General features: G+C 54.7%; 12 protein-coding genes across 12 annotated transcripts; 9 read left to right on the forward strand and 3 right to left on the reverse strand.

Moving 5' to 3' along the window:
• Positions 1-1,084: 1,084 nt before the first annotated feature.
• Positions 1,085-2,878, reverse strand: ACO1O0_006814 (ankyrin repeat domain-containing protein; the record flags this gene model as incomplete). Its single annotated transcript, XM_083196194.1, has 1 exon — positions 1,085-2,878. The coding sequence occupies one exon, from the start codon at positions 2,876-2,878 to the stop codon at positions 1,085-1,087; it is 1,794 nt and encodes a 597-aa protein (XP_083047402.1).
• Positions 2,879-5,148: 2,270 nt separating this feature from the next.
• Positions 5,149-6,234, forward strand: ACO1O0_006815 (alpha/beta hydrolase; the record flags this gene model as incomplete). The annotated part of the gene is made up of 1 exon (XM_083196195.1): positions 5,149-6,234. One exon carries the CDS (start codon positions 5,149-5,151, stop codon positions 6,232-6,234), a length of 1,086 nt encoding a protein of 361 aa, XP_083047403.1.
• A 913-nt stretch (positions 6,235-7,147) lies between these two features.
• Positions 7,148-8,557, forward strand: ACO1O0_006816 (uncharacterized protein; the record flags this gene model as incomplete). The annotated part of the gene is made up of 4 exons (XM_083196196.1): positions 7,148-7,336; positions 7,411-7,910; positions 7,997-8,074; positions 8,137-8,557. The coding sequence occupies 4 exons, from the start codon at positions 7,148-7,150 to the stop codon at positions 8,555-8,557; spliced, it is 1,188 nt and encodes a 395-aa protein (XP_083047404.1).
• Positions 8,558-11,192: 2,635 nt separating this feature from the next.
• On the forward strand, positions 11,193-13,529 carry ACO1O0_006817 (uncharacterized protein; the record flags this gene model as incomplete). The annotated part of the gene is made up of 3 exons (XM_083196197.1): positions 11,193-11,683; positions 11,762-12,723; positions 12,775-13,529. 3 exons carry the CDS (start codon positions 11,193-11,195, stop codon positions 13,527-13,529), a joined length of 2,208 nt encoding a protein of 735 aa, XP_083047405.1.
• Positions 13,530-14,691: 1,162 nt separating this feature from the next.
• On the forward strand, positions 14,692-16,091 carry ACO1O0_006818 (uncharacterized protein; the record flags this gene model as incomplete). The annotated part of the gene is made up of 4 exons (XM_083196198.1): positions 14,692-14,877; positions 14,939-15,189; positions 15,256-15,652; positions 15,750-16,091. The coding sequence occupies 4 exons, from the start codon at positions 14,692-14,694 to the stop codon at positions 16,089-16,091; spliced, it is 1,176 nt and encodes a 391-aa protein (XP_083047406.1).
• A 1,056-nt stretch (positions 16,092-17,147) lies between these two features.
• On the forward strand, positions 17,148-17,990 carry ACO1O0_006819 (aldo/keto reductase family protein; the record flags this gene model as incomplete). The annotated part of the gene is made up of 3 exons (XM_083196199.1): positions 17,148-17,192; positions 17,255-17,689; positions 17,766-17,990. 3 exons carry the CDS (start codon positions 17,148-17,150, stop codon positions 17,988-17,990), a joined length of 705 nt encoding a protein of 234 aa, XP_083047407.1.
• An 89-nt stretch (positions 17,991-18,079) lies between these two features.
• On the forward strand, positions 18,080-18,331 carry ACO1O0_006820 (uncharacterized protein; the record flags this gene model as incomplete). The annotated part of the gene is made up of 2 exons (XM_083196200.1): positions 18,080-18,211; positions 18,269-18,331. 2 exons carry the CDS (start codon positions 18,080-18,082, stop codon positions 18,329-18,331), a joined length of 195 nt encoding a protein of 64 aa, XP_083047408.1.
• A 359-nt stretch (positions 18,332-18,690) lies between these two features.
• On the forward strand, positions 18,691-19,982 carry ACO1O0_006821 (FAD-dependent oxidoreductase; the record flags this gene model as incomplete). The annotated part of the gene is made up of 3 exons (XM_083196201.1): positions 18,691-18,734; positions 18,819-19,444; positions 19,504-19,982. The coding sequence occupies 3 exons, from the start codon at positions 18,691-18,693 to the stop codon at positions 19,980-19,982; spliced, it is 1,149 nt and encodes a 382-aa protein (XP_083047409.1).
• Positions 19,983-20,467: 485 nt separating this feature from the next.
• On the reverse strand, positions 20,468-21,256 carry ACO1O0_006822 (uncharacterized protein; the record flags this gene model as incomplete). Its single annotated transcript, XM_083196202.1, has 1 exon — positions 20,468-21,256. The coding sequence occupies one exon, from the start codon at positions 21,254-21,256 to the stop codon at positions 20,468-20,470; it is 789 nt and encodes a 262-aa protein (XP_083047410.1).
• A 2,822-nt stretch (positions 21,257-24,078) lies between these two features.
• On the forward strand, positions 24,079-24,447 carry ACO1O0_006823 (alpha/beta hydrolase; the record flags this gene model as incomplete). Its single annotated transcript, XM_083196203.1, has 1 exon — positions 24,079-24,447. The coding sequence occupies one exon, from the start codon at positions 24,079-24,081 to the stop codon at positions 24,445-24,447; it is 369 nt and encodes a 122-aa protein (XP_083047411.1).
• A 55-nt stretch (positions 24,448-24,502) lies between these two features.
• On the forward strand, positions 24,503-24,950 carry ACO1O0_006824 (uncharacterized protein; the record flags this gene model as incomplete). Its single annotated transcript, XM_083196204.1, is given in 2 exon segments — positions 24,503-24,813; positions 24,833-24,950. 2 exon segments carry the CDS (start codon positions 24,503-24,505, stop codon positions 24,948-24,950), a joined length of 429 nt encoding a protein of 142 aa, XP_083047412.1.
• Positions 24,951-25,197: 247 nt separating this feature from the next.
• On the reverse strand, positions 25,198-26,861 carry ACO1O0_006825 (uncharacterized protein; the record flags this gene model as incomplete). Its single annotated transcript, XM_083196205.1, has 3 exons — positions 25,198-26,489; positions 26,552-26,679; positions 26,767-26,861. 3 exons carry the CDS (start codon positions 26,859-26,861, stop codon positions 25,198-25,200), a joined length of 1,515 nt encoding a protein of 504 aa, XP_083047413.1.
• Positions 26,862-27,127: the final 266 nt, after the last annotated feature.

Below are 27,127 nucleotides of genomic sequence, written 5' to 3' on the forward strand. Positions count from 1 at the left end.
CAATGCCACTGCTGCGGCCATTGGGTATCGATTATTTTAGAATGGCCATAATATTACGGTGAAGGATGATCGGATCAAATTCCACCTGCGCCACGCGCAGCGCATGGCCTTCCTGACCCATGCAATCGTGGCGGCTTACTGCTGACGTCGAATATGATAGAATCCATCACAGCCCCAATGACCCCAGTGGATAGCACTAGGAAAGAAAAAGAAAGAGAGAGAGAGAGGGAGAGAGAGAGAGAGAACACAAGAATGCTTCATCGACGTTTGCCAGATCTCGGGACATAAACGCACAAGCGCCAGGCACGTACGGCAGATGACGACTCTTGCATCTGCCAAGCTGACGGAAACAAAATTAAATGGCCGATTGGATCCCTTTTTCCTACCTATCCCTTAAATCGAGTAGTTTTCGAAGTCCCCAGTTAGCCCTACAAGGCATACCTACAGTCTTATGTTAACAACATCAAGGCGACTCAGCCAGGACTCGGCCGGTCGTCTCCACTTCCCCGGGATCGGATTGGCCCGCTCGGATTCCAGCAGCTCCGGCGTCTCGGACTCGAACCTTGGGAACGGTAGATATACATGCAACGCCCCAACTCCCCGGTCCTCCTTGGTGTTTAGTCTGATTCCGTTGTTTAGGCTTTCCCTTCGTCATTAGTACTATCTGAAGCGGTGCTTGCTTTTTCACAAAATTTTGTTCTAACACCCAATTATTTATGTTAAACTGGATCATAGCTACGGATAGCATCAGCCGAGTTCCAAACGTTCTTGAAGTATTAGTTGAAGATTTCCCAGTATCATTCTCTGCAGCGATAGTTCCCATCGTAGGGCTTCTTCAGTGGATTGCCCATCTTTCAAGTTCTAATTCTCATTCTTTACCAGCCCTCCAGGCATCGTTTTATCTGTTCCCTGTGGGTTGCTCCAAGGGCAAGATGTGGCAAAAACGCGGACCAAATAACAAAAAGATTCATAGCCTCATTGAACTATCGCAATATATGTATATAAATCACTCCCTCCCGCTATTCGCCCGTTCCATCTTTGTCGCTGCCAATTGTCACCAACCCGGTCCCCTGTTTGTCGGGCGTCACAAATCACAACTAGGACTCTGACCCATCAACCTGGCCAAGTTCTCGCTATGCAGTTCCATAAGATCGATTCTCTCTTCTTCCGTCATCCGAGGCGATACGGCGCCCTGTGAGAGCAGCAGAGACGCGACATACCCCAGCCTAAGACGTTCAATGGCCATGTCGAGAGCCGTCTTGCCATCCTTGGAAACGGCATTGATGTCTGCTCCCCTGTCGAGGAGCCACTGCACCGCCCGGGAGGTTGCCGATCCCGCGACTTCCATCAGAACAGTCTTGCCTGAGCGGGCACACGTAGTCATGTTCACGTCATGGCCATACTCGAGAAGCTCCTCGGCAAGTTCGAGGCGGCCTTGTAATAATGCATTGGTGAAGGGAATCGCCCCGTCCTCGTCAGGGATGCTAGGGTCGGCGCCGGCCTGCAGAAGCATGCGGAGTCGGCCGAGGTTTCCCTCCTCCTTGTCCATAAATATGAGCAGGTTGAGCGGTGTCTCGTTGCGGTGGTTCTGGAGATTGAGTTCGGCGCCGTGGTCTAGGAGGAGCCTGACCATGGCCGTGTTGGATTTCCACACGGCCTTGTGCAGTGCAGTGTGGGTGTCATGGCTGCCGTTGATGTCGACACCGTGCTGGAGGAGATACCTGGCCGCGGGATAATGACCCCTTTCTACTGCAATATGTAAGAGAGGCATGCGGCCTGGAAAGCGAGGGGTATTCACGTCGCCTCCATGGGACACCAGCAGCTGGACCATCTCCAGTGACCCCGAGGCCACGGCACCCACCATAGGAGTCCCGCCGTCTTGGTTGGCATCTGCCCCGCGCTCCAGGAGCCACTTGACAATCTGGATGTGTCCTCTGTTTGCAAACTTGCCCAGCGGACCACAGCTTGCGAACGTGTTGCATGCGGTGATGGGGTCGGCCCCGTGGTCGAGCAGCGTCCTAGCCATCATGGCCCGCGCAGCCCCCTCATCCCCCCCGTCCGGGAATACGTCCCGGTCTGCCAGCACGCACAGAACATTCCTCATGACCTGCATATTGCCGATGCTGGGCACAGGGATAATGTCAATCCTGGTCCGGCCCGCAACGAGGAGCTCGACGACCCCATGGGAGCCGGTCCGCACGGCGCAGAGAAGTGCCACGGGGTCTGCGCCCGGATCGACGCCCTTTTCTAATATGGCCTCGACAATGCACCCGCCGGACGGGGAATGGGCGGCCAAGGCTAGGGGTGAAAGACCGTCTGCTGACCGGACAGTCAAGTCGGCGCCGTGGCTAATCAAGATTTCAGCTGCGCCCATACATCCATTCTCCAGTGCGGCGAGCAGGGGCGTCTTCCTGCCCTCAAGTACGTTGACCACGGCCAGGCCCCCTACCTGGGCCAGCGCGAGCGTCGTCTGGTCGCTTGATGGATTGGTTGCGGAAACGTGTATGGCGTTTTTCCCATCTTCGTCCACGCCTTTAGTTTTCTTGAACTTTTCTTGCAGAGCAGGGACCTGGGTAATGATTTCAACTCCCGGATGGCAAGGCAGCTGAACGGCCGCGGTGATGTGTCGCACTTTGAGGAGGCTGGGCGATATAGCAATGATACGATCGATTGTGCTTGTTTTGCCGTGTTTCAGAGCCCAGATCATAGCTTCGGTGCCGGCGGGGCCGTTCTGAGAATCATCGTAAAAATATAGAAACGGGTTGAGAATGGCGTAGAATCGGGTGCATGTTTGTGACAGTGCATTGATGGCGGCCACAGACACGAGACAGGCGGCGATGGTCTCGACCAGTTCGACGGGCAGTCCAGGCAGGGACATTTTGAGACAATGTCATGGTTCGCCAGGGGGGGGCCAAGTTCAAGATGGGGGATTTGGCGAGCTATAGCTGCCCTTGAAGCCTCTCGTTATTGAAAGAGAGGAATGCCTCACTGAGAGGGGAGGGGTCTCGTAGCCTCGTAGGAGTCGTGGCGCAGCACAGGTGGTGAGATCCATGGATGTGCGAAGGTTGCGGCCAAAAGTCTTATCACATTTGGCACCTAACCCACTAACAGCGTTGCACAAAAGAAACCATTTTAAAATTGATAGTCGGCCAGGTACCACATGGAACAATACTTTTGGCCGCAACCTTCGTGCAGACCGGGGGGTGGGGAACCTGTTAGGCCTGGTGTTCTTGTGGTTATTGTTCGCCGCAGCTAGTCTGTACAGTCGGACCTAATGCGAATAAGCACGCTCGTTATCTGTCCATTCGTCTTAGATGATAACTGGTGCATGCAAGCATGTAGTAGTAGACCAGCCGTCTTCCGTGATCTGTACTCTATACCAGCGAATCCAATACAATGATCATGTCCCTCCCACCGCTCCTAAAAGGCGGGGTCGCGACTCACGACTGATAAAGCACATAGAGTCAGCGAAGATAGACAAGGAAGCCGCCGCCCTCACCGCGCAGAGATTCAGAACAACAAGCACTTTGTCGCCTTTGCCGGCCGCCTGCGTGTCACATCCCGGAGACGGTGGGGGAGAGAAAGGGTGCGAGTTTGGCCATATGTGACCTCCAGAGGACGGACCTCGGTGGGCTGGTGGACCATCACATCTTTTGCGAGGGGGGTGTGCTGAGTATCACGGTGATGGAGAAGTCGGGGCTGTCCATCTCGTCGTTTGTACTGCGCCGGCAACTACAGGCCAAGGTCGAGACATAGGAGGAGGGCCGGCACCGCGTCACGGCGACCGGAGTCGACACGGATGGAACTCTCGTGTCGTTTCTGTAGTCAGTCAAACTCAAGGGCAACAGAAGAATTGTCTGGGCGGAGCCTTTTATTATTCGTGTGCGCAACACGGTGCGGTTGCAAAGGCGAGTCGCGCTCGAGCTAGGGTTTATAAGACACTACAATAAGCCAAACATGGATTTAAATCATAAGTACGGCAGCAATAAGGAGGCTTTATATTTTCTCAAGTACAATCCCCAGACAGGGGAGTAGGCAGTGCATAGGCAGCACGATCTAGCTGAGAAAACAAACCGGGTCGCTGTCCTTGGAGCCATCGGGGACGGCCAAGAATCCCATGAAACTTGCTTGGAGTGAGCACTGCTTCTCATTGAAACAGGTATATTTGCTGCTTTCTTTGAACTGTTTTATTAGTTCCATTCACTAAAATTCCCCACTAATTTCAATCTATTTCTGTACAACTGTCCAATATCAACAGCTTGATGCGAACCTATTCCCACTCTAAGCAAACCATCTAAAAATGTAATAAACGTAAACGAGTAGGATAATAAGCTAGCCCCTTCGAACGTATATAGTATTTTTACTATTAGCCTAGTAATTGCTGTATTATTCTAAGCCTCTATACTAAAGACTATTGCCGATAATAGGCGACTTCCTTTGAGGAGTTAATAGGTGATTAACATACTGAACAGAGGGATAATACAGCGCGTAATAGTCTATGAAACGCGGGCCGAGGCAACTCCCTGTATATACGACAGCCGAGGCAAAGCCAAACATTTTGTTTCAACTTATCCCACACCGTCAGCTGTGGCTTGCAACGCCAGCAGCCAGAAGCTGCGCTAGGACCAACGGCCAGCAATGGTCCCATCTGAATCCCAGACCGTGAAGCTGTCGCGAGGGTTCCCCATGTCCCCGCATCTGCGCCCTGCACCTCAAACTCTTGGCTGGGGGCGCATGGGGATGAAAGGGGGTTCCCCAACATTAGCCGTCGCTGGATCCGGTGCTCATTGGCCCGGGGAACCTGGATTGATCTACCAAGCAAGCATTACTAGATTTGGAAAGTTTAGAGAATAAACTTCCCATGTTTCCACATGACCGCCTGCATCTCCCACCGTTCCCCCTTGGCAATCCCCGCTGTAACTCTCAAGCCTAAACGAAAAGCAGCTTGACTTGCGATATCGCGGCCCGCCCGTCTCTGGAGATGCGGCGAGCTCATCTAATATCGACATTTGTTGAAACGGAGATGGTCTGTCGCTGCTGAGCGCAAAGTATAATAAAGACATCGCGGGTGCTAGATCCGATGGTTTCAGATAATATGCCTCTCATCGTCACCACCGTACTCTCTGGGGCAATAGACCATTTCCCACAATGAGATTGACACTGAGGACCGTCACCCTTCTGCTCGGGTCGTGGCTCATGATGGTCTCGACGGCAACTGCCGGGCCTCTGGCCTCGCTCTGTGACGACGACCTGGGCTTCAGCCACTCGCGCCAATACACCCTCATCGGGCCCAATGTCTACCACTACCTCCTCGCGCCACCATCCAACACCACCGCCGATCGCCCCGGCACCATCGTGCTCCTCCACGGCTTCCCGGACCTCTCCTACGGCTGGCGCTACCAGATCCCCTACCTGACCTCCCTGGGCTACCAGGTCATCGCCCCGGACATGCTCGGCTACGGCCGCTCCAGCTCGCCGCTCAACCGGAACAAGTTCTCGCTCAAGCACATGTCCGACGACCTGGCCACGCTCATCCGCAGGGTCGTCGGCTCCAAGGAACAGGTCATCCTGGGCGGGCACGACTGGGGCGGCGCCATGGTGTACCGCGCGGCGCTCTGGCACCCCAACCTGTACAGGGGCATCTTCAGCGTGTGCACGCCCTACTTCCCGCCCGTCACCGAGTACGTCGACCTCGAGGACCAGATCGAGGACGGAATTACCCCAACCTTTGGCTACCAGCTGCAGCTGCGCGACCCCGCCATCGACGCGCGCCTCCGTGGTGCGGGGAAGATCCGCCAGGTGCTGCTCGCGCTGTACGGGGGCACGACTCCGGAGGGTGAGATGGGCTTTGATTCACGGACCGGTCTGATCTTTGAGAACCTGCCGAATCTGGGGCCTTCGCCCCTCGTTAGCAGCGACGACCTGGACTACTATGTGCGCGAGTACCTGAAGAACGGCATGCGAGGCCCATTGAACTGGTATCGCACGGCCAAGACCAATTTTGACGACGAGTTGTCCTTGGCTACCGGGGGGGATATCACATTCCCCATGCCGGGCCTGTACATCGGGGCTACGATGGACACGGCACTGCCGCCGGAGATGTCGGAGGGAATGGAGGCGTACTTTGAGCAGGGTCTCACCAGGGGGTTGGTCAACTCGTCCCACTGGGCGCTGTGGCAGGGCGCCAAGGGTGTGAACAATATTGTTGGGGAATGGCTGTCTAGTCTGGAGTAGATGGTGATCTAGGCTTCATAACTCTCTCTAAATATACCTAGGATCATGTAGGATATGGGGGCGTTTCTATGGTCATAAGAGTAGAAGTGAAAAGGCCTAGGCCTGAGTGGGAAATGAAGCTCGGTTCAGCAGCAGTGCATACGAATAGCTACACGCCCATTGACAGATATCTACACCATAATGGAAAGCGAAAGCGAGGATTCAAATCAAAATTATTATTCGCGTTGTCAACCCTAAGCCATCTTTTATGAGAGCTGAAGACAAGGTTTGGGAGGGGGATCCAACGGTACCCCTGGTGGCTGACAAGGGTCGTCGAGGTGGGTGGGCAGACGTGACGAATATTCTTCCTCCAACACACCAACTCCAGTTGGACCGTCTGCATCTCGTGCTGCGTAAACCAGGCTGTTCCCATTGCCTCGGCGGGCCTGGGTATGGAAACTCCCCTGTCAAACAACGGTCCAACCCCAGGAAATCCGTGCCGTGTACGTATTAGTCCCACCCTGGGGGACACATGGTGAGTGGAGGCCGCTACCCAACGCTCTAGACCAGGCGTGACTGCATCCCGCATCTTGCTGGACGGAAGAAAACGTGTACTAGTATCACCGCCTATCCCCCTGCCCATGACAGACGAATCCAGGCCATGTGGCGGCCAAAAGAGGGGCGCATTCCCCGGATCTGTTACCCCTAATGGGTTCGCGGATGTTTAAGACGGACACCAACGGGAACTCTGCGGGGGGGCCCGACGTCACGCATGGGTTGATCCTGCGGAGAAACTGGATATTAAAAGTTGGGTGAGTCCCTCTCCATCCTCGGCATCTCCCAGAGGCTGGGTCCAAGTGTCGGCGAGAAACCGAACACTGATTCCTCCAGACGTCCAGCTCGTGGTATCAACCACGGCTCCTGGGGGCTCACCATGGACGTCGACATGGACGCCGCCGATATGGGCCCAATTCCCGACAAGCTCGACAGGAGTAGCGAGCTCTTCATTGTTCAGTCTGTTTTCCTCATCCTGGCCGGAATCTGCGTCATCCTCCGAGCCATTGTCAAGACATGCGTCGTCAAGCTCAACTCCCTTGATGACTACCTCATCTACGGTGCCATGGTAAGACCTTTCACCACTTCCCAAGTGTTATCAAAATAAGCTCTGGATTTCGGAGATGCTGACGAGTTTCCCAGGCCGGGTACTTGGCCTACGGCACCATCTCCCTGGACGGTGCCGTCAACGGAGCCACGGGCAAGCACATCTCGCTGGGCTACACCATGGACCAGGCCTCGCGCTCCCTCAAGGCGTGGTATCTCTGCATGGTCCTCTACGCGCCCATCACCCTCACCATCCGGGCGTCGGTATGCGTCCTCCTGCTCCGCATGAGCGCCACCAAGATGCACCGCCGCATCATCTGGACCAACTTTGCCATCATCGCCGTCGTGTCCATGGCCTTCTTCTTCGTCCTCGTCTTCCAGTGCAACCCGCCGTCGCACTTCTGGACCCAGGTGCACGGCTCCGATGGGTACTGCCACAGCAACCTCATCGTCTTCTACTCCACCACGGTGCACAGCTGCGCCTCGGCGCTCTCCGACTGGTGCCTGGGCCTGATGCCCATTGCGCTGCTGTGGAACGTCAATATCAACCGACGGACCAAGGCCATAATTGCCTTTCTTCTGAGCTTGGGCATGATGTGAGTTCAATGAAACCTGGGTTTCTCGCCCAGCTTCATCATGAAAATCTTGCTGCGGACGCCAGCTGACGCAATACACATTGCAGTGCGGGAATCGTGCTCATCGTTCGAATCCCCTACGTGACACGCCTGGATCCGGGGTTCGAGTTTCTCTACAAGTCGGTGTAAGATAACCCCCATATTCCCCCTTCCCCCCCCCCCGTTTACTGACGTGGGCTCCCTCCAGAGACGTCGGCATATGGTCCGTCATGGAACCCGCACTAGGCATCATCGCCGCCTGCGTCGCCACGTTCCGTCCGCTGTTCCGCAGCTGGGGCTTCGGGTGGACGAGCGTCGCAAGGACGCGCCACTCGCGTCGCCTCCAGCGCTCCGGGGCGAGAAAGTCTGGCAGGTCCTTCCACGGCGAGGCTATACGGGCTGCACACCTGCGACCGGAGGCGAACAATGGGGACGACGTGCACGGCGACGACGATGACGTCGAGTCCAACAGCTCGGAGCTCAGCCTCAACATCAGCAAGGTTGTGGAGATTGAGGTGGTCTCGGAGAGGAAGGAAGAGCTGGGGGCGCCGTCGAATCGTGGGAATATGGGGACGTTCTACAAAGAGATGTCCGATTCGGAAATGGGAACAGCGATATCACGATGGTAGTACGACAAGCTGGTAAACATGCACAAGTGGGATTTATGATCGATGAGAAAGATGAGAATAGCCTAGGTATTCAAATCACTATATTACTATTTGTTATTCTACCAGTCAATGTCTATATCTTCTTCATTGACGCTGAATAATAAATTCTCAATCGTACCAAGCGTGGAAGGAGGGCCTCCAGACACATGCGAGGTTGCAAACTAAACGCCTCACTGATGACAAAGACGAGTATTGGCATACAACACGCGCTTTACGAATACATGAGTTCTTTTTTCTTTCTTTCTTTTCTTTACCTGAAACTGGGATGAACAGACGGCACCAATAGTCTACTCTTCCAGCAATCGTAGACCCTGATTCAAGTTCCCTTGTCCTAGGTTGAAGGGCAATGTCTACCCTGGAGCCCCTTCCAGCGCTACAGATACAGGCACTCTGAAGGACTGCGACATCTTGCCGGTGGGATTCATCGTCACTTGGCTGCTGGGATTTGTTGTCACTCGGTTGCTCATCAAGTTAAGCCGCTACGAGGACGGTTCATCCGGAATGTCACGACGACGCCTGAGCTATATTTAGCAGACCAATCTACGGAATAGGCAAGACCCCTGTTGCCACGATGTCTGTTCCGCGCTGTCACTTTGTTAATGGGTTAGGTGGCCATCCACCCAGCCTAGGCGATGGTGCTGAGATGATAACATTTTTTCAAGATGTGCGGAGAGCGGATTATCTGTGAGAGTAATGAATGCTATCGCCTTGATCATAACTATTATTATAATAATACATGTAACCCAATAATAACGCCTAATGTAAAAATGCATCCGTATCAGTCGACCCATAGGCCGTGCAATCATATCCTAGGACCGTCCGCTGGGGGCGGAACACATTTCGATGCCATCCGATTGAGCTTCTTCGATAGCTCGTCTGTGGTTTGCAGATGGGAGGGACTCGACAAGGGATGTGGGCCGTTTGCCTGTGTCACCAGCCTGTCGGGGAGGGAGGATTCGTGGAGGTAGCGTTGAAGCATGGGGGAGGCAGCGCTGAAGAAGTCAGTCGCATGAAGCATTGATGTCTGCTGGGTTGAACTTCATGCCCTGGGCTTACCTAGTGTTGGGCTGAGGACTGGAACTCATATTGAATTACTCGATTGGGAATGATGCTTTAAAGTTGAGTGATATTAATCGAACGGATGATGCGAATAACTCGAGAAGCCGAAGTCTAACTAGGTCCACTATCACCTGCGTGACGTGACTTTATATACTCTACCACGGGTCCTCGCCATGTGAGGAAGTTCTCCAAGAGGACCAGAAGGACATCTGGAGTCTCCCCGACCGATGAGTCTCTGCCTCGTCTCAGGGGACGGTTATCGAGTGTTGCCAATGTGTCAGGTCGTTGCCGTGGGGTCGGCGGATCCCGCTTGATGCCCAAGAGTGATGTCCGCAACAGCGCATCGCGAGAAGTTGACTCGAGGTCGCCGGCCATGATCCAATGGTATGAGACGGTATGACAGGGTTCGCTGTTATTAGAGCAGAGCGGCAAAAGGGCCATGCTTGCCGCCGCTAGCGCCCGTGCCATCATTGTAAGCATTCTTGTGGCGATTTCCATCCCACGCCGTTTCTAATCTGGCACCTAATATCTCGTACTCTGTAAGGGGTAACCTGGAAGCCCCAACGGCGCATCTAGGCTATTTCAGGCCGAGCCAGCCCTAAGGCAGCCTTGAACCAGCCTTAAGACAGGCTGAATGAAGCACGCGCCACCGGACGGGCCGGAGAGCGATTCCCGGGGAACCCCACGATTCGATCCACGGCCCGTCTCAGGGCGGTCTCTCTCCTGCATCACCTGCATCATCTGCATCGTGCTCATCCACCGGTGCGCAAATGGGAGGTGCTTAATTCCGGTGAGCGTATTTTGGAACAAAACAACTGGTGCCTCCGGGCCAATGTCAGAGGCTCGAGACGCGAACCGTAGGGCTGCCTGGGGGCGGGCAGATGGTGTCGCCAGCCGGGGAACGATGGCCACCACGAGCGAATCACGGCCCTCTGAGACCCTCGGAGTTTCAATCCTTCCAACCCTTTTTTCCCTTTTTTCCCTTTTTTCCCCTTTGGCGGGAGGAGTGACAGGGGCATGTCAGCGCAATGCGGAGCCGCGGAGGGGGGGGCGATTGGGAGATTGGGAGATTGGGGGAGAGGCGTGAGAAGGTCATTGGGCGACTGGGCGCATTGCGCGGGTCAGGATCAAGGCGACAGGTGCCTGTTGAGGAAGAGTGCTCCTTGCGCTCCTTGCGACCTGCAGATCTGGGGGTTTGGGAGTGCGGCAAGGCGTCCTCTGTTCCAAATCGGTCGCGGGAGGTGGTGCATGGTGTAATAAGGTAAACGGGAGGCATCCGTGGATGGGACACACTGCCCAGTGCCCTCTTGCAACTCCACGCCTCTTCCCTCAATCAACCACCCGACAATGCCTGATATCTGAACGAGCCCTCAATCAATGCGTCAATGCTGGACATTGGCTGATTCCCGGGGACACGAGACCGCATTGCCCAATCTGAGACACGTCACCATCTTCGAGTTACCGAGTACTCGTACTACTCGCATTATTATTATAACCTCCAACCTCAGCGCGCAATACCTGGCGCCGACTCCTGGCGATGGACTCACACGCAGTCGACGAGGCCGCGCATCCGACCACGCTGCGCCAACTGCCACTGCGTGTCCGCGAAAAGCCCAGCATCGCCATCGCCCTCAGCAGTGCCAAAGATGGCAGCCTCAAGCACTCGCCCGAGCCCCTCCAGCTCAGCACCAGCGCCCGCATCCGCTCCCCAACCCAGTCGTCCCTGAGCAGCCGCAGCAGCCACAGCACTCGCAGCACCACCGCCTCGCTCTCGTCCCTGGCCAGTCCCCTCAGCTCCGCATACACCAGCGACATACACGACACGTTTCCCTTTCCCGGATCCCGACCGGCCAGCAGGATCCTGCACCGTCACCAGCCCTCCAACGGCACCTGCTCGACCTTTGTCAATGACGAGGATGACATGTCCGTCGTTGCCACGTACCCCAGCTTCGCCGACAAGATCCCCCTCCCTGAGCCTTATGAGATACGGCCCAGCACCAGAGAGAGCGACGAGACATTGCCCGTGAGGTGAGTGATCTGCCCCCCCCCCTGTGCTAGCTGCAAGGTGAGGCCCTGAGCTTACCCCCCTCCCCCTCCCCCTTTTAGCCCGTCCACCGAGGGGCCACTCGTCAAGGAAGAGGAGCCAGAGCCTCGCCTGACCTTCTACGAGGAGTCGACACGGTCAGAGAGTCCTCCCCAGGTGCAAAAATGGGAGACCCAGTCCGCCGCCTCGGACGACGACGGCCCTCCCGAAGACGACGCCAGCCCCGAGGACGCCGATTCCATCCTCGACTACGCTCTGCAGCTGGCGTACGGCGTTGACGTCGACGACACGTCCATGTCTCCGGCCGACTCGCGCCGCGTCGTGCACAGGTTCATCCGCGAGCTGGGCCAGACAATGTGGCACGCTGCCCCTGGCTCGCAGCACACCAACACCACCGTCTCGGGATCCACGAGCAGCTCCTCAACACCAGGCAGCGGTGGCACGGGCGGATCACAGCGTGGCGGGAAGAGGAAGAAGCAGTCTGTCGGGGGCAGTGGAGGGGCAGGAGGAGGAGGAGGAGGAGGTCGCGGGGGCGACGACGACGGCGATGACATGAGCGACGGCTCTGGCGACGGCTCTGGCTTCCTCCCCATCAAGAGAGCACGGCCCAACCCCAAGGACGACGACACCAACCTTCGTCTAAGCTGCCCGTTCCGCAAGAGGAATCCCGGGCGGTTTAACGTTCGCGACCACCACTCGTGCGCCATGACCTTCTTCCCCAAGTTTGCCGAGCTGCGCCAGCACATTGTCAAGCAGCACAAGCGCGACGATCCCTCAGCCTTTGTGTGCGGCCGCTGCAACCGCGATTTTGCGACTCGCCGTGAGCTGCATCACCACCAGCGGCTGCCGCGCGAGGAGATGTGTGACATTGCGGATCACGACCCGGAGTCGGGCATCGACGGGTCGACGTCCACCAAGCTGCTGAGCCGCAAGAGGGCCAGCGGGACGTCGCCCGAGGTGCAGTGGCGGGAGATTTGGAACATTGTCTTTCCGGAAGACGACGACCACCTCGTGCCGTCTTATCGTGAGTACACCTATCCCATACTCGAGATATCATGCTGACAAGACAACGCAGACTTCACCCCCGTCATCGAGCACTTTGAGCTCTCCTCGTCCTACCTCGTCTCCTTCGACACCCTCCGCTGCTCCCTGCGCGACAAAATGTCCAACCCGGCCACCCTCGAGACCCTCGCCACCAAGTTCCACCAGTGCTTCGTCGAGGCCATGGAGCGCTGCATCGCCGACGCCCAGACCATGCCCTACGCCAACCGCAGCAACAAGCGCAACGAGCAGCTCGCCGCCGCCGCCGCCGCCTCTGCTGCGCAGCCACGCGGCAAGATCAAGGACGCCCTGCCGAGGCCGGACTCGGGCGTCGTCATGACGGATGATGGGTCCGACGAGAGCGGCAGTGTCCTGGGCGGGCCGCTGGCCCAGAGGGAGAGTATCGGCACGGTCAGGGCGGCTCCGCACCGCGCGAGCAACCTCTCCTCCAGCAGCCTGTCTGCCGCGAGGGAGATTGCCCCTGCGCACACATCGTCGTCGTCTGTCATGTTCGACGCGTCGTCGTCGTCCTCGCTTGCCCTGGCGCCGGCGTCGACGACGGCCATGTCGGGCTCGCTTGCGCCCAGCAACCAGCATGTCGATGCCTGGTCGCAGGGTGTTATGTTCCCCGGCCACCAGCAGGGGGTTCCTGACGGGTTTGTCGTGCGTCCGCAGGATCTGAGTCTGCCGCCGCAGCAGCAGCAGCTGGACGACTGGGGGCAGTCGTTCTATGATGCCGGGTCGGGGACGCGGAGTAACATGGGGAATGACTTTACCGGTTATTTTTAGAGAGGCTTGGGAGTTTGATGTTGGTGTTGTCTGTCTGTTGATTAGAATATTGGGAGTGCTGTACTACTACTGTTCGGAAGTTGGGAAGTTGGGAACCTAGAGCAGGGTCCTTTGGTTTTGGTTTGGCGTTAGATTTGCCCTTCTTTTACATATCTGCCATTTTTTGAGTCGTCGCGGTCTTTTTAAAGCTCGGGAGTACTGAATTAGAGGTTCAATTGGTTTGCAGGCGTGTCATTTCTCTCATCAAACCTTGTCTCATTCCTCATCTCCCCGGTCCAAGGTGCACATGTACGCAAATATGCCCCCCATCCACCTACATAATCCCATCAGAACTCATCGACAACCCCGATTTACCACGCGAGAGATCAAAGCGCTTTGGCCATCCTCCCGGGCGGTCTTTATGCCACGAGGCAGTCAGTCCTGGAAGAAGTACCTACCGTGAAGGGGCAAACACGGATGAGGAGTGGGATGATCGGGAGAGCATGTCACCAGAAAACTTCTTGGATGGATTGTTTGCTCTATTGTTGTAGTCCTGAAGCCTCTTTGTCTAGCTATTGATTGCATTATTCTCGTGTTTGCTGGTAGGCGCTCGGATGCCAAACCGGCGTGTGCGGCCGTGCTGGTTCTGAATACCCTGGCTGGCCTTGGCTGAAATGGCTGGATATTGCGACCATTTTGGAACCCTGGTTAGTCTCGCCGGTGCCATTTTTGTAACGCAGGTAACTCAATTGGCAAGCTACATGCATGGGACCAAACGCTTGCATCTTTGAATTGGTAGTCTACCAACCAATGGAGTCCTGCTGAAGACTACCCTGTTCGTTGGATCAATCCCACGCTGCTATTGTCTTTGTTCAATAATCCCACGGATGCGTTTGAAGCACACAGCTGTAGGTCGTAGCCATCATGGTCAGGGTATTCTAGCACTACTACCAACAAATGGTCAGAGGCCTGGACACTATGCCAGACGATGGCATGACCCAGCCCGCCCCCCTGCGAAGGCAGTACGTCAATGGAAGTAGTCTACATGTATTTAAAAACTGCTCTAGGACCCCTTATGGTATTTTCAACTCCTTCTCAATTCTGTTCACCTATCATTTAGATATTGAAAACATCCCTGTTTCCTTGTACTCGGTCTCTCCTCGACCATATCAAATCCTACAAGATGGGCAGCAAAATCGATGAAGTTTCTGTTGACCAGCTCATCTCCCAGCTCAAGGCTGTGGCGGAGAACCCAGATGTCCTGAAGGGTGCCAGTGACTCTCAGCTTCAAGACCTCCAACGCTATGCCCGTCAGGCCGGGGAGGAAGTCGAGAAACCCTTCGAGACCCTAAGACGGATTATATACTCGGTAATTAACCCCCATTGCCTGCCATCTCTTCCGTGCCTACTTACACATATGGATACCAAAGCCCCTCCGTTTTGTGGTTCCACATATTGCCCAATCTGTTGGCATCTTTGAGACTCTGAACAATGCAACGGAGCCCGTCTCCATTCCTCAACTTTCCGAAAGAACAAGAATCCGCCGTTTTACCCTCGAGACAATAATGGACTACCTCTGCAGCCAGCGAATGGCGCGCCAGGTCGGGCGCGAGCAATACACGTCCACCAAGCTCTCTCATCGCCTCATGGAGCCGTCTTTCGTAGATGGTTTCATACATTTGTAAGTCGCCACTGGATTGAAACAAAGAAACTAGCTGGGCAGAAACTGACGTATGAGTTACCTCAGCCACGCGGATTTGTACGCCGGCTGGGGCTCGCTTATCCATACGATCCGTGACCCTCTCCCAGACCGCACGGCTTTCCAGATTGGCAACAACACGGAACTGGATTTCTACGCTTGGTTGGCGCGTGACGAGGTGACGGAGGTGAGGGAGGCTTTTCATCGTTTCATGGAGAGCAACATGACGGTGCTCCCGCTGTGGTTTGACGTGGTCGACTTTCCCTCCGAGTTTGGAGCCGGCCTGACAGACACAGATGTCGCCTTTGTTGATGTCGGAGGCAGCATCGGCCAGCAGTGCGAGGAGTTCAAGAACCTGTACCCCAATCTCCCTGGCCGCGTTATTCTCCAGGATCGTGAAGATGTGATCTGCGGTGCGCCGGACATTGAGGGGGTGGAGAAGATGGTGTACGATTATGCCACCGAGCAGCCCATCAAAGGCAAGTCAAACTTCAACGCTCTTAATCCGATATCAACTTGAGTGAATGGATCCTTTCTGACAGGAACCAGGAGCCCGCGTCTACTACTTCCGCTCCGTCTTCCACAACTGCACCGACGAGACCTGCGTGCGCATCCTGCAGAACCACATCCCGGCCCTGGGCCCCGACAGCGTCATTGTCATCGATGACAAGACGCTTCCAGATGACAAGTTGGTACAAGATGCTCCCGGGATGGAGATTGTGGCGGGACTTAGCCTGTCGATGAAGATGTTCTTCAATGCGCTGGAGCGGCGCAGGGGTCACTGGGAGGAGCTGGTAGCCGGTACGGGGTTGAAGATCAAGGAAGTCCGGAACTACACCGACTTTTCCGAGTCTGCCATCATCATCGGCAAGGAGGCCCTTTGAGCGGAGGGCTTATTTATTCACAGAGGGCGGACATTGGTACGAGCTGTACTGTATCTCTATGGAGGCTACAAATCTTACAATCCTACGTTCTGCTCTCTGTCATACTACTATCATGCCACTAAGTAACCCTCAAGGCAGGCATAAACAGTACGTCAGTTACTCCAATTTTTATAAAGGCGAAAATACAGTCATTTCTAGTCAGAATCATGCAACTCCCCTGTATCCCCCCGACAATGTACATTAGTCGAGGCCGCCGTGACGCGTAACAACCACGCGTAAAGATACATGCTTTAAAGAAATACTATAAAAATGGCAACGTTTATAATAAGTTTATCTCCGACGCTATAATTTCCCGGACGTTGTAATGCCTGGTATCCTTTCAATGTCTCTGCCACTGCGATGTCTCTGCTACCGTGATGTGATTCCCAGTATCCCGTCAATGCGATGTATCTGCTACCGTGATGTCTCGGCTACTGTGATGTGATCCTTGGCATCCCGTCAGTACAATGTCTCTGCCGCTGTTTAGCCTGCCATTCTGTCTCTGAGGTGCATCTGGTATACGCCACCCCCGACTGTGAACCCCAGCTGAAACTATTCTACGTGCTGATACCTCGTCTCGAGGGCCACGCACGAGGCCGGTTCTATATTAGACTCAAGTGTTTCTCTGGCTATATAGAGACGCACCACTTGATTTGCTGTCCGCCACTGTAACGTATAGAACACTTAGAGAGCAGAGGGAATAACTCGTAATATCCCTCCTGCTGATAGTTGGCAAAGGCGATACTTGTAATCATGTTCCACGGTCTTGTAAATGCCGCGGGGTTTATGATCATTTGTTACTCGTATGCCGACCCCGCCAGCATTCACTCGGATGTCTTAGACCAGCGTCATATTCCGTGTTGCGGGTACACGCATTGTTACCTGGTTCGCCATGTCGTTACGGCGTGGTTAAATATCAAAGATCACACCCACCTCGACTCTCGTTTTCTCCACGCTTACCTTCATGTTCATAGGAGACTAACTTGACGTTGCCACCACAAATTCGCAGTAACTATCATGTCTTACAAAGTGCCGCTCCCAGCGCTAGAAGCGAATCTTATGGTACGGCGGCTCTTACTTTGACGCTATGACTTCCTCTCCATCCGAGTTCTGACATCCACCAGCTCTCCAATGGCTTGACCATACCGCAGATCCAACTCGGAACGTACAAGATTGACGAAATAGAGGTCTTCGAGGCCACCCAATTTGCCCTACAGACCGGCTACCGTGGCTTTGACAGCGCCCAGATGCATGGCACCGAGAGCCACATCGGCAGTGTCATCAACAGCTTCCTCGGCGGCCCAGGGAGCAGCGGCCTGGAGCGCAAGGAAATTTTCTACACTACCAAGCTCGAGTTCAACAGCACCGATTACGACAAGGTCCGGAGCTCCATCAAGAAGTCGGTCGAGGACAGCGGCCTGGGTTACGTGGATCTGTTCCTGCTGCAGAGCCCGAACGGCGGCAAGGAGGCCCGGCTCACGAGCTGGAAGGCCCTGGAGGATGCAGTGAAGGACGGCGAGGTCAAGAGCGTGGGTGTCAGTAACTTCGGTGTCCGTCACGTACGTATCATTATTCATGGCCATGAGCCTATGATACGAAACGAAGCATTACTGAAACTAGCCCTCTCTGGCCTAGATCGAGGAGCTCATGGAGTCGAATCCACGCATTAAGCCTGTCGTCAACCAGATCGAGGTCCACCCTTTCAACACGCAGAAAGCCATCCGCGACGTTTGCGCGAAGCATGGCATCGTCATCCAGGCGTGGGCGCCCCTCGCGCATGCCTCGCGTATGGACCACCCCAAGATTTTGGAGCTGGCAGGCAAGTATTCAGCCTCGCCAGCGCAGATATTCATGAAGTGAGATTGATTATCCACCTGCCCCACGGGCGTTATCGAGGGGCCCCAGAATTCGGACTGACAATGAAACGCAGGTGGGGTGTGCACAACAACATGGTGATGCTGCCCAAGACGGTTAACCCCCACCGGATGACAGAGAATGCCGATCTAGAGCGCTTTAACATTTTAGTCGAGGACATGATTGCGCTGGATGCGCTTGACGAGCACCTCGTCACGGATTGGCAAGTCTATTCTCTTTTTCTGTTGCGTTTAGGATGAAGTTTGGACTAACTATGGGGGCAGGGACCCGACGGAAGCTCCGTAGATGTCGGAGATCAATTAGGATCGAAGTCCGGATCGGATTGATGCGGCGCCACAAGTAGCTGTAAATAGATCTAATTATCCGGGACAGAGAGTACGGAGTATCCATCTCAATTGCTCAAATTCTTAACCTATTCTAGACCTGGCATGACATGATCTGACCTGAATGGGCCATCGTGTCATTCGTGCCATTGCCCCTCCGGCTGAGGCCGACCGCAAAGCCGATCTCGGCCGAATTAAGTGGATCCCGTTACGTTCCGCCGCCGCAACTGACCGAAAACTTGCACTACATCTTGCATCGCTGTCAGCATCTTGCACGTTGCGTTTCATTCTTCATTGCATTCATTCGAGGCCGTATTGTACATAATCCAGGCTAGTTGAGTGACCCTGCCAGATAATTCGCCATGGACAAGACCAGAACCGCGGGCCAGACGGTCGTCGTGATCGGGTGAGCACCCAACTCCACCGCTCACACTCCCTTGATGAGTGGCAATGCATGAGGCCACAAACCAGCAGCTAACCCGTCACCCAGCGCCGGCGTCATTGGCCTGTCCTGCGCCCTGAGGCTCCAGTCTGTACTGTCACAGTCTCCCCAGGGCCGCGACGTCGAGGTCCTCATCGTCGCGCGCGAGTGGCCGACCTCCATCCCCGGAGCTCCCATCACGCACTCTGCCGACTACGCCTCCATGTGGGCGGGCGCCCACGTGCGGCCCATCCCGGCCTCGACGCCCCAGCTGAAGCGCGAGGCCCAGTGGCTCAAGGAGACGGTCTCCGAGTTTGGGCGCCAGCTCGCCGCTGAGCCCTGGGTCGGCATCTCGCGCACCCTCGGTGTCGAGCATCTCGAGGCCCCGCCGCCCGAGTACACCCAGCAGACCAAGCAGAGCTTCGAGGCCGAGACGGGCATCCAGGGCTACAGGGCTCTGGGCTCGGACGAGGTGCCCGAGGGTGTGCAGCTGGGCTTCGAGTACCCTACCTTCTGCGTGAACTCGCCCATCTACTGCGGCAATCTGCTGCGCAAGTTCATCGCCCAGGGAGGCAAGACTCTAGGCCGTGATCTCAGGTCTGAATGGGAGGCTTTCTGCTTGCGGCCTAATGTGAAGTTTGTTGTCAATGCTAGCGGTATTGGCTTTGGTGACCCCAAGAGCTTCCCCACCAGAGGTGAGTTCCAACCGAGATGCCCTCGAGACTCATGTTGTAGGCTGATCTCGGTTACACAGGCCAAATTGTCATCACGGATTTCCACAACGCCACAAGGACCGTGACAAAGCAGAACAAGGACGGCACATGGAGCTTCATCATCCCCCGCGGATTCAACGGCGGCACCATCATGGGCGGCACCAAGGACCCAGGCAGCTGGCAGACCGAGGCCAACCCAGCCACACGCCAGCGTCTGATCCGAGGCGGCCAGGGCATCGCCAAGTACGCCGTGGAAGATCCCTCCAAGGCGAATGTGGATCACGTCGGTGTGATCAGCGACGTCGTCGGTCGTCGGCCCACACGCGACGGCGGCATGAGGATCCAGGTCGAGGAGAGACAGCTGACGGGAACTGATGGCGAGCTGAGGACGGGTCATGTCCTGCATGCTTATGGAGCGGGAGGCCGTGGCTACGAGATTAGCTGGGGTGTCGCGAACGAGGTCGCAGCGATTTCCGAGTCGATACTACCGAGTCTCCTGAAGACCCAGTCCAAGCTATAGACTGGCGCGGTCGAGGTGTATACGTGTACATATTCCCTGTTCAAGCCTGTGGTCTATAGACCAGCGTATGATTTCTGAGCATCATGCCACAACACCCTCTATTTATTTTCCGTCTTGTATTACTGTGAATGTCTACGCTTGCGAGGTCTCGTTTCCTCTTCGCCCCCTTCTTCCGAGTCCCCCTTCCGCTTGAGCGATGGCTTTTTGTTGTCAAGCAGCAGCTTTGCCTGACGGAGCCTTTCAATCTCACCCTTGAGGCCACCCATCTTCCTCTCAGGCCTTTCGCCTCCGTCTTCTCTACCCCCTTCGTCCCTTTTGCTACACTTGCCTTCTTCGCAACCTTGTGCCTCTTTGATCTCTCTTGCCGAGTCCATCTTCCGCTTCAGTGACCGCTTTTCGTTCTCAAGTACCAAGTTCGCGTGCTGTAGCTTCATAACTTCGCCCTCAAGGCTACTCACCTTGTTCTTGTGGCTCTCATCCGCGACTCAACCATCCGCCCTCAAGAACACCTCGAGATCCTCAATCTCCCGCTCCTTCTCCTCTAGCACGGCCTCTTTGGCCTGGTAGATCTCCAGCACGGCCTTGTACTTGGCACGTAACTTCTTCACCTCACGCCTCTTCTCCGCGATCCGCAGCGGGTACTCGTAGAAGGACATCTCGTCGTCCTCAGGCAGATCCCTGAGTAGGTCAACGGAGACGTCCCGGATCCTGCTCTCGGGGGCGAACATGAGCGCGAGCCACGGCGAGTTGCCCGTCCGCAGGTGGTGCGCGATGCTCGTGCGCGTCGCGACCCTCTCCTCGAACCCGTTGGGCCCTTTCATCTTGCTGCGCAGGGCTAAGAGCATGAGGCGCTTTGATGCGAGATCCACGCTGTAGGTGAGCTGTGTCTTTCTAAGACCTGGCATCTCGCAGACTCGCTGGTTGTATGCATCTTGCTTGCCGCCTCTGGTCAGGATGAGCTCTATGTTCTCCTTTGTCATGGAGACTGTCAGACCAGCCTCTTGCCGAGCACTTGAAAGGATTTTGCGCCAGAGATTCCAATCCTCGTCCGGTATCTTGAGCTCACAGCGCGTCTCGGGCTTGTCTTCAGCCTTCTTCGTGGCTTTTTCCGATGATTTTTGAGAGAGCGCTAGTTCTTGCAGCGGTGAGGGCTCCGTCGGAGGTGTGGGTTTGGGCTTGACAGTCCTTCCATTCCCATTAACGCTCTCTCCGGTGCGTTTTTTGTATTGCTGTAGTCGATACTTCTCCAGCCTCGGGTTTCGGAGAACGGGCATTGTGGTGGCTGTTGTTGCTGGTATATTGTTGTTTAAGTTGAAATTTGATGATTCAGAGATACGAGAGATTAAAATCAAATTTTTGAATGGGAAGGTCTCTTGTTTTGGTAATTTCATTGTTCGTAAGTATCAGGAACAGGGCCCTGTTCCTCATCTTTGTGGTTTGGCGAACAGGGGCAAGCGATGGCATTGTTCGCCTCAAACAAAGATTCGTGGACAAGGCGATATTTGACAATGCAGAGAAATCCACAATATATTCTGTGTTTTTCTAGAATTCAATTTTCGCAGCTGTCCTAGAGACTGAAGTAAGAATAGCTCGGGAGCAGTCTAACTCAGTTCCCCTCTTGCTCAGAAGCAACCAGATGGAAACAGGTTACCCGTTTGCAATCGCCAATATGTCATTTCTCATATTCCACGCACAGATACATTGAGCTCCTTTACATCGAAGAATATCCTATCTTACAAGAAACATGTCTACATTTTGTATAAGTAGATCTATTTGGATAGTAATAAATCTCTATTCAGCTATAAATCCCCATGCATCCGTACTTTCCATATGCTCATACCCCACCCTGATTAGAGTAGGTATAGAAGGCCAAGACCTCCATATAGCTCCGTACCTTCGCACAATTAAGCCTATCCACCAGTTGAGTTAGCTGCCCTATTCCTCAGGTAACGTTTACAATACGGCCGTGGTCTTGCGATGCTCCTATGGCCTTATAATGCTGCAGTAACCTTGAGATTATATAGTAGCGTTACGATTATATAGTAGCACTACAAATATATAGTAGTACTGCAAATATATAGTAGCACTGCAATTCTATAGTAGCACTGCAATTCTATAGTAGCACTGCAATTCTATAGTAGCACTGCAATTCTATAGTAGCACTGCAATTCTATAGTAGCACTGCAATTCTATAGTAGCGTTACAAATATATAGTAGCGTTGCAAATATATAGTAGCATTGCAAATATATAGTAGCGCTACAATTCTATAGTAGTCTTATGATACTATACTGGCCTTACGATACTATACTGGCCTTACCATGCTGAGTGGCCTTACTTTGTCGTATCATCCATACTATGTTATTCTAGATGTTAGCCTGAGGTACGGGTACATCAGTGTACACTTACAGTGGAGAATTTTACTCTTATGAATGTCTGAAAAGATCTACCCTTTTGTATTTGATGGTGGTCGAGCATAACCCTTCTCCGAGTGTGTTAGAAGCTGTTACATTGAAGTCAGGTGCCCTGCCTCCACGGCAGCCTGCAGCCTACAGCCGCCTGCAACCCCACACGCACCAAGTATTAGCAGTACATACATGTAGCCTCTTTAGGGAGGATGCAGATCCTGCCACACACACATATACACCTACACCTACATACATTCGTTCCACATTGATCGTCCGACCTTACACCCTCGGACTTCTTTTCCAAAGAGCTGCACTAGTTTAGATCTTGGAACTTACTCACATCCTTCATGATTATAAACGTTTGTGAGCCGCTCGTAGCTCTAGCGGGTAGCAACCTCGCCGACTCCTGTTAGTGTCGGAGGCGCCCAAACCTGACAGACGACCGACCATGACCTCTAGGAGCGGAGTTCGATACTCATAGAGCTCTCATAGAGCTCACAAACATTAGAAATGCTCATATCAGTAGCCCTATTGTCAGAAGAACGGTAATCAGTAGTCACGGGACCTCGTGACAAAGTCTTGTGACAGAATGGTCTTGGTCAAAGCAGACTTAGACGTACACGCATTGGCTTGCATCTTTTTGGTGGCAATGAGCTTCATGTACAGGCAATGCGCTAGTGAAATCATAGACAGTAGCAACCCCGCCCCGACGGTAGAGTAAACGCCCGGGACGGGTCTTTGTTAGCTGTTCTCCAAGGTCAATTCGGATGCTTCGGTGGGGGCGGCAGGACTACAGGAATCCCATTGACTAAGAGGAGAGACATCTCCTCAGGCTGTAGTGGAGCATATAACTCTGCTCGCTTTTTAGTACTGTTCTCTCAGATTAGATGACCCCTGTGGACGAGATTATGAGTTAACTGGTAGAATCCTGGCCAAGATGTTGAGAGGAGATGTTTCGAGGCCAGTGAAGGACAGTGCCATTTTGTAAACAAGGATACTTCGTATTCTAGGCCGCGAGGACTTTTGTGTAGCAGTGCAGTCGTCACAGATGCCTTACTATGCCCATGCAGACGCTGGTTGAAATGCTGGCCGTTCTGGTTCAGCTAGCTTGGGGTACCTACAAGTACCTACTTATGAGGGTTGGTCCTAGTGTTGGCGAGTCCCTAGCACTGCCAACCATTAAATACAGAGGGATCCCAAGGTAGCCTCAGCTGAAGTCCCTGCGGCCTTGAAGAAAATATACATGTTAACTCCTCTTCCACGTACCAAAAAGTCCCTTTCCAACGCCCCTCACACCAGCCTCAAGAGTAACGTTTCGCTGCGTCCTCCGCACTTCGCCCTAGGTTCTCCTCAGCTGGGCCAGTCCAGATCTTGCAGACAGCGAATATATCGTCCAAGACGCTGTAAATAACCAACTCCGGTCTCTGATCTGCATAGGGGCCCAACAACCTATATGTGATTAGTAGTTGCCTCTCCATCCCATCCCCACGTGCTCATTCTCCTTATCTGTCGCCTTCTAACAATTACACGACTCACCTTATTGCCGTCTCATAATATCTCCAGTCCGCGATAATGACCGTCACAACCAGTGCCTTTCACATAGATGAGGAGGTCGCTCTCGGTCTTGCGGACCTATGGGCTACCATCAATTCTGACCCTGGAGATCCTCCCTGCTATTCGAGATCAAACAATGGAGATCTTTAGCCTCGCGGCGGTTGTGGGAGACGGACCCTTTACCCACGCGGTGCACAAGATCACCAGCTCGGATGGCAGCGAGATCGACCTCTCCGTCTTCACCCCAACGGGGGACGCCGCTGCAAAGAACACGCAGGGCAAACGTCCTTTGATATACTTTATCCATCCCGGTGGCCTAATTCTCAACACTCAGTTCGTCGGTGCCAGCGTCCCCCTATCCCTAGCCAAGGACATTGGCGCCGTTGTCATCAGCGTGGACTACCGGCTGGCCCCTAAGCACAAGGCCCCGCCGCCGTCGAGGACACTTATGCAGGCCTTGTCTGGGCTACCAGCAATGCCCCAGAACTTGGCATCGACGATGTAAAGGTCGTGGTCTGGGGCACCAGCTCCGGGGGGGTCTAGGAGCCGCCGTGGCCCTGATGACCCGTGATCGCAAGCCCGCAGGCGTCGCCATCGCGGGCCTACTTCTCAGCTGCCCCATGCTAGAAAATCGGTTTGACGAGGCAGACAGGAAGCTCTTCAGCGCCGACACCACCCCTATGTGGAGCTTCGAGTCCAACGACATGGTCTGGAAGGCGTATCTAGGCGAGCAGCCCGACTCGGCCGAGAATCCCTACCATGTGCCGTCCCGGGCGAGCAATCTTTCGGGCCTCCCGCCCACATATGTCGATGTTGGCACGGCAGAGCTGTTCAGGAAGCCGGTTATGCGGTTCGCCGAGAGGCTCTGGGAGTGCGGAGGGAGCGTCGAGCTTCATGCCTGGCCGGGGCGGCTACCACATCTTTGGCTTTGTCATGCCCACGGCATCCTTATCCAAGAAGGCCATCGAGGCAAAGTATGTCTGGGTGCGAAAGGGTCTGGGATGCTAGGCCAATCCCAAGCCAGATGGTTGCTTCTCCCCATGACCGTTTCTAAACGAGAGCAGTCATCTGTTTAGTTCATTGTCCGCACAGGGGTAGAAGAAAGCCACGATACAACACATCAACTTGCTTATTTCGTATCTGAGATTGACTACATGTCCATATATATAGCAAGTATGCCATCATTATAACCTCAACACGCCATCGAGCACCAGGTTCCAAGACAGAGAGGGCAAACCTCTGCAGCGCAGAGCGCTCACGGCCGCCACTGAAAAGCAGGATGCTTCCAGTCCAGGGCCTCAATCTGCTGCTGCGTCAACCCGTCCAGCTCGGCATCGACATCTCGCGTCTCCCTCTTCTTATTGTCCCTCTTCATCCAGAACAGCGTCAACGTGCTGACGATGAGAATCGTGCTCGACGTCGCCAGATTGAGCCCGTTACCAATGTGGAAGTTGGGTCCATCCCACGGGAGGAATGACCAGCTGCTGATCAGGCCGCCAATGTTGCCGAACATGACGTTGGTGCCAATGGCAGCGCTGCGAGCCGTGTCGCTGACCACGTTGGCCGCGACCTGGGCGTTGCTCAGGGGACCCAGGGCAAAGGTAGAGGACGCGATGAGGAAGGTGGCGCCGTAGCGCACGTTGGGGTTCTCGGAGCCCAGGAACATGCAGTACCCGATCATGACCATGGGCGCCGACAGGATGAAGAAGATCTGCCGGCGGTCGATGCGCCAACTGATGAGGGGGAATAGGACTGTGAAGAAGGCCCCGACCACGTAAGGTGGCACGGTATACAGCTGCTGTCGGACGACTGTCGCATTGGGATAGATGCTGCTGACAATCGTAGGCGCAAAGAAGGCCAGGCCCTGGACAGTGACGTTGTTGAGCAGGAAGACAAAGGAGGTGCTGACGGTTATAGGGCAGAAGATGCCGTTGAGAAGCTTCTTCTTGTCGATCTTATCGAGGACAACGGTGGTGCCGACACGCTCCGACTTGACGCGTTCAATAGCTAGCTTCTTCTCCTCAGCGTTCAACCAACGGGCCGTCTCTGGGCGGTCGGTCAAGGTAACGAAGCCGATGAGGCCGAGGCCAATAGTGATGATACCCTCGATGGCAAATATCATGCGCCACGAGTGAACGCTGCCGAATTTATCAAGAGTCAGGATTGCCGAGGCTAAAAGCCCGCCGAAAGCACCGGCCAAGGGGGCCATGACGATATACAGCGACAGACGGAAGGCTAGCTCGGCTCTTCGATACCAGCGTGACAGGTAGTAGGCGATACCCGGCATCATCCCGGCCTCAAAAATACCTAGGATGAAGCGCACGCCCGACATCTGCGGCATGGTGTGGACAAAGGCGGTAGCGATGGAAACGACACCAAAGAGCAGGGTGGTGAGGGGGAGGAACCACCCCGGGCCCATGTACTTGCAGAGAAGATTGCCGGGAATCTCGAAGAGAATATACGAGATGTAAAAGATGGAGATGACGGCATTGTAGTCGTAGCCCACCAACCCGAGATCCTTGTTCATGCCGGCAATTTTGGCATTGCCTGGGTGGGTGGATAGTCAGTTTCCAGAATGTCGCACAACGGGGAGGAGAACTGTTACTCACCAATATTGGCGCGGTCAATGAAGCAGAACAGGTACAGCAATGAGACGGTGGGGACGATCATCAGGTCAATCTTCAGGCGCAGCTTCCTCTCGGCGGCTGGGTCGAACTGTACGAGCGAGTGGCCATATCTGCGATGGAGACGGTTAGTATCAGGCTTCATTGACGCAGGCCGTTGCCATAGGCGGTTGACGCGTGTCAGGTCGAGGAGAGCTCACTTATCGGTCGCTGCCTTGCCGGTCTCGGCGCCACTATGGATTGGCGACTCGTCGATGGACTCGACATTGTCGAGGCTGTTGGACTCGACGCCCATTCTGAAGGGCAGGGATGACGGTGTGCGTGAAGAGGCGGATGGGCACGAGTCGCGTCAAATGTCGCGTCGAGAGAGCCTTATCATCGGCGTCCGTCGGGGACAGGCTGGGTGATGGTGTGAAGATGTTGGGGGCAGGTTCGGCAGAGATATGGGCGATTGTTATACCTTGCTCCAACGACCAACAGCAACCCCTTGTCGCCGAACAAGCCGTGCAGGAAGAGACAGGACGTGGGAAATGCCGATGGATGATGGATGGTGGTGCGTGT

This window comes from Amphichorda felina (genome assembly GCF_050947745.1).
Source record: "Amphichorda felina strain 45539 chromosome Unknown scaffold_7, whole genome shotgun sequence".
NCBI lineage: Eukaryota > Fungi > Ascomycota > Sordariomycetes > Hypocreales > Bionectriaceae > Amphichorda > Amphichorda felina.